General features: G+C 63.7%; 1 protein-coding gene across 1 annotated transcript in view; it reads right to left on the bottom strand.

Moving 5' to 3' along the window:
• Positions 1–1,255: 1,255 nt before the first annotated feature.
• P2RX2 (purinergic receptor P2X 2) overlaps positions 1,256–4,217 on the bottom strand; it is a 10,663-nt gene continuing 7,701 nt past the window's right edge. The window contains exons 7-18 of the mRNA XM_004385057.1: positions 4,065–4,203; positions 3,695–3,830; positions 3,507–3,578; positions 3,346–3,421; positions 3,179–3,275; positions 2,932–3,012; positions 2,627–2,765; positions 2,161–2,291; positions 1,876–1,966; positions 1,669–1,734; positions 1,520–1,597; positions 1,256–1,360 (exon numbers count right to left, since the gene is read on the bottom strand). Of these exons, the coding sequence (XP_004385114.1) occupies positions 1,256–1,360; positions 1,520–1,597; positions 1,669–1,734; positions 1,876–1,966; positions 2,161–2,291; positions 2,627–2,765; positions 2,932–3,012; positions 3,179–3,275; positions 3,346–3,421; positions 3,507–3,578; positions 3,695–3,830; positions 4,065–4,203 (1,211 nt within the window). The remainder of the gene's footprint in view (positions 1,361–1,519; positions 1,598–1,668; positions 1,735–1,875; positions 1,967–2,160; positions 2,292–2,626; positions 2,766–2,931; positions 3,013–3,178; positions 3,276–3,345; positions 3,422–3,506; positions 3,579–3,694; positions 3,831–4,064; positions 4,204–4,217) is intronic.

Raw genomic sequence — 4,217 nt, 5'->3', positions numbered from 1 at the left:
GAGAATGTCATGTGGGACGTGAACTTGGGGGGTTCCACCTGGGTCTGGACCCACCACCTCATCTCAGTGGTCCTCCTTGGGGAGGTGGCTGCACTTAGCACAGCGCCCTGCTCAGCCAGGCTCGCTCAAAGTGCCGAGGAGGACCCAGAGCCAAGTTCTATCCCCTGGGCAGGTCAGGACAGGCAGGCGCCAGCCTGAGAGGCTGGGATATAACGACTCCTTCCTGCAGCGTCCAAGGGTGTTGTAACCAGATTACGCGCTGGTCTGATTCAGTTAGCGCCAGCCCCTAAGCTCCAGCTCCTTCCTGAGCCACCCCACCCCCACCCCCACTGCCTCGGCCCCACTGGTCCCCTCCAAGCTCCAGCTCTTTCCTGTGCCATCCCCCCCCAGCCACCCATTGCCTCGGCCCCACTGGGCCTCCGCAGGCTCTGGTATAAATAGAGCTCGGAGTGTGGGCCATGGAACCCAGCTTCATTGTTCACATCTCGCCCTCTCCACCTCCCTCTGTCCTGAGTGGTCCACTCCATTCTTCTTCCCCGTCTTGGGGGAGGGGCTGCGGGTCTGGGGTCTGGGGTGCCTTCTGCAGGGCTGGGATGACTAGGGGCAGTGCCATGTGGTCCTGATGCCCCCTGGCTTGGCCCCTCACTGCCACTGGTCCCCTGGTCGTGAGCTGACTGTACATATGCACCCAGGCCGACGCCCGCTGAACCCCACCCATATTGTGGCACTGGCATTGTCCCCCCAAGATAATGAGTCTGATGGTTCTGATACAAGTTTAATGGGTTTTGGGCTTGTTGTGACCTCCTGGCTACAGGGTTCATGAAGGGTCTGGGCAGACAGACTGTGAAGCTATGGGTGGAGTGGAGCAGGACCCTTCCCCTCACCCGGAAACGGGCAGACCTCAGCTCAGCTCCAAGGGGCCGGGATCCTGGGGCTGCGTGAGAGGGAGCAGGGCGGGTGCAGAGCTCTGCGGGGCGGGGTCAGCTGGGGAGAGGACGGTGGGAACTTGCCTCTGCCCGCTAGAGACCCCGTCCTGGGGGAGGGCGAGGGCCGGGGTGAGGCCCTCCCACACAGGGGCCTGCAGGTTCTGGTGTTTATGGGTGGGTGGTGGTCGTGGTGTGTAGCAGAGCCCAGCCCCTGGTGCTGGGGTCCCTGCCTGTCTGGGGGAGCGGGGCTCGGTCTCTGGAGCCGAGACTTGAGGGGACCAACCCAGAATGGGCCCAGGTCTGTGGCGCAGCATGGTGGGGAAGGAGGCTCAGAGTTGAGCCAGGCCTTTTGGGTCGGTGAGCGTGGGGTCCTGTCGGGGAGGCTCGGAGGCAGAAAGCCCTTGTCCCACAGTCAGGTCAGGACCGTCGACCATCTGCTCAGGCCGGGCAGAGAGGCAGTGTGGGCTGGCTGGTCCTGGGGGAGGGCTGGGCGGCCGGCCCACTGGGCAATGCAGGGGCAGCGGAGGGGCCTGGCCCAGAACTAGGGCCAGGGTCACAGGCCAGCTGGCCTTGGCCTGCCTCGGTGTACACACCTTGTCAAACTTCTTGTGGCTGTACACCTTGTTCTTATTCATGAACGTGAGCAGGATCCAGTCACACAGGAAGGAGCCCTGGGCCAGCAGAGACGGATGCTCAGGGCCTGACTGGCACCCCCGCCCACCCTGGCCCCAGGGGTCCTTACCACCCCGACTGACGTCAACGCCGTGGCCACGTTGATGATGGTGGGGATCAGGCTGAACTTTCCTGCCTGGGAGAACAAGCCACGAGAACCTTGCACCTGGCCCTGGCTGGCCGCCTGCTGGTCACTCAGCCCATCAGGTCAGATGGAGGTTGGGGGTGTGAGGGGGTCGGTCAGTGTGGGTGGAGTGGAGCACCAGGCCCTGCCTACCTGTCCATGCACGATTACATCGATGCGGATTCCATAGGCCTTGATGAGCGTGCGGGTGGTGGTGCCGTTCACCTTGTAGTACTTAGCAAACCTGGTGGAAAGACCTGGAAACAGTCAGGAGGCCATGACGCCTGTGCTCGCCCTCCAGACCCATAGGGAGTGCCATGGCACGGGTGGGCAGCTGGGTGACCCTCCCACGAGAAGCCAGGTGCCTGCGTGGGAGATGTCTCTTTGAGCTGCCACAGCTGGGCAGCTGAGCCCCATGTGTCTCGCGGCTGAGGGCACCTGAAGTTGTAGCCCGAGGAGGCAGGGATGTGCTTGGGGTCGAGCCGCCGGAAGGAGTACTTAGGGTTGCACTTGGATGCAGACAGGTCCAGGTCACAGTGCCAGTTGATGATGACCCCAATGACCCCGCCCTGCAGAGGAGGGAGCCAGGGTCTAGGTCTGGGGTGGACCCTCAGCCCACGAGCCCTCCAAGGATGCAAAGTGACTCGTGGGGGTGGGGGGCAGCACAGGTCCAGACCCAAGGGAGTGTGAGGGGACGCTGGCGGCTCACTGGGAGCGCCAAGTGTCAATAATTCACCAGGTGCCACCCACACCCAGGAGGTTCGGGCTGATTGTGTTTCTCTGTCCTCCGCCCCAGCAGGGCCAGACTGGCCAGGGCTGAAAGGGTCCTTTTCTGCTGTAACAGAGCCTACCCTCCCTGGCCGAGCCGTTCAGCTGTGCCTGGGCACCCTGCCCACTCACTCGCCTTGTGCGCCAGCTCCGTGAAGTTCTCCCCAGCCTGCTCCACGATGAAGCCCAGCTTGAATATGGGGCAGTAGAGGTTGGAAGCCTCGTCAAAGGTGCAGTGCTTTAGGTAGTCATCTTTCCTGCTGGCGATGTTGCCCCTGAGAAGGGGGCCGGGAGGGGTGGGGGATGGGTAGGTGGCAAGAACCACGTTCCAGGTCAGCGTGTGAGATGCCCAAGCACCCCTCCCCAAACATGCATTTCCAGTAGGCAGCATCCCTCGGTAGCCCCTCAAACCAGCTGCTCCACGGGAACCATGGCTCTTACTTGGAGAACTGGAACTTGGGGTAGTGGATGCTGTTCTTGATGAGGATGGTGAAGTTAGGGGCCATCTTGCCTAGGAATTGGCTGCAGGCACAGACAGGCTGTGTTCAGTTCCCCTCCCCCAGTACAGGCCCGTCTGATCCCCGGCCCTGCCCAAGGCTGGTCTGCATGGCCGGGGCGTGGGGGGGGGAAACAGAAGCTTCTCCGTCTGTAGGGACAGCTGTGGGGTCGAGGGTCAGGGGCTGCACACCTGACAGAGGCTCCATCCTCCACTGGGCACCACCCGGACACCTCGCATGTCTTCGAGGCCCCGTAGTAATAGGGCACGCAACGCCCGGTCCGCAGCCCTGCCGCAGACACCCCAGGTAGTGACCACGGGACACCCCCACTGCCCCACCCCAGGTGGCGCCCACTGACCGTTTCCTAGCATGTCCAGCTCCCCGGCCACGCAGTCCTTGTCTGAGTCGCAGATGGCGTTGCTGACCCTCATGCTCTGGGGGGAGAGGGGCTAGTTCAGCCTCCAAACGAAGAGGCTCCCCTTGCCTCTCCAGGGCTGCCCCTCCAGGCCTCACCCTCACCTCGGGGCAGGTTCCGAGGGCCTGGGAGGGGGTGACCTCAATCCTCGTGATGATGCTGAACACACTGCCCCCCTGGTCAGAGAGAGGGGACGCATGTGGGGCACAGCACTCGCCCCTCCGGTGTCCACCCTCGTGGGGGCTGGGTGAGGACGGAGGTGTCCGGGAGGCCTCGGGTGGGAAGGGCGTACCTCGGGGGGCCTCACGTACTCCTCCACGTCCCAGACCTTGTGCTCCGAAGTGCTGATGCCCTTGACCTTGGTGATGATGGAGCTCTCGGGGCCTGTCTCCGTGTCCTGGTAGCTCTTCTGCACGATAAACACGTACCTGTGGGGACGGGGCAGGGTGACGCCCTAGGAACCCACACCACGACCCCGGACCCAATAATCAGGAATCCAGACCCAGGAACCAGGAATTCGGATCCAGGAATCAGGATGCAGGAGTCCGGATCCAGTCCCTGGGGCCCCGTTTTCCACCCAGGTCAGCTGGGCTCGACGCCCACGGCTGCGTCACCGCCTGTGGGGACCCGGCCCGCCCGGGGAGCCTCCCCCGCGTCCGCACCACACGAAGTAGAGCAGGATGAGCAGCTGCACCGCGCGATACACGACGCCCAGGTGCCGGTTCTTCACCACGATCACCTTGGGCGTCTCGTAGTCCCAGAACGCCGACCAACAGCCCCTGGCCAGGCGCCGCGCCGCGCCTGTCCGCGCAGGG

Source organism: Trichechus manatus, unplaced genomic scaffold (genome assembly GCF_000243295.1).
Source record: "Trichechus manatus latirostris isolate Lorelei unplaced genomic scaffold, TriManLat1.0 scaffold00131, whole genome shotgun sequence".
NCBI lineage: Eukaryota > Metazoa > Chordata > Mammalia > Sirenia > Trichechidae > Trichechus > Trichechus manatus.
The sequence above is the reverse complement of the archived record's forward strand: the minus strand, read 5'-3'. Positions and strand labels throughout refer to the sequence as shown.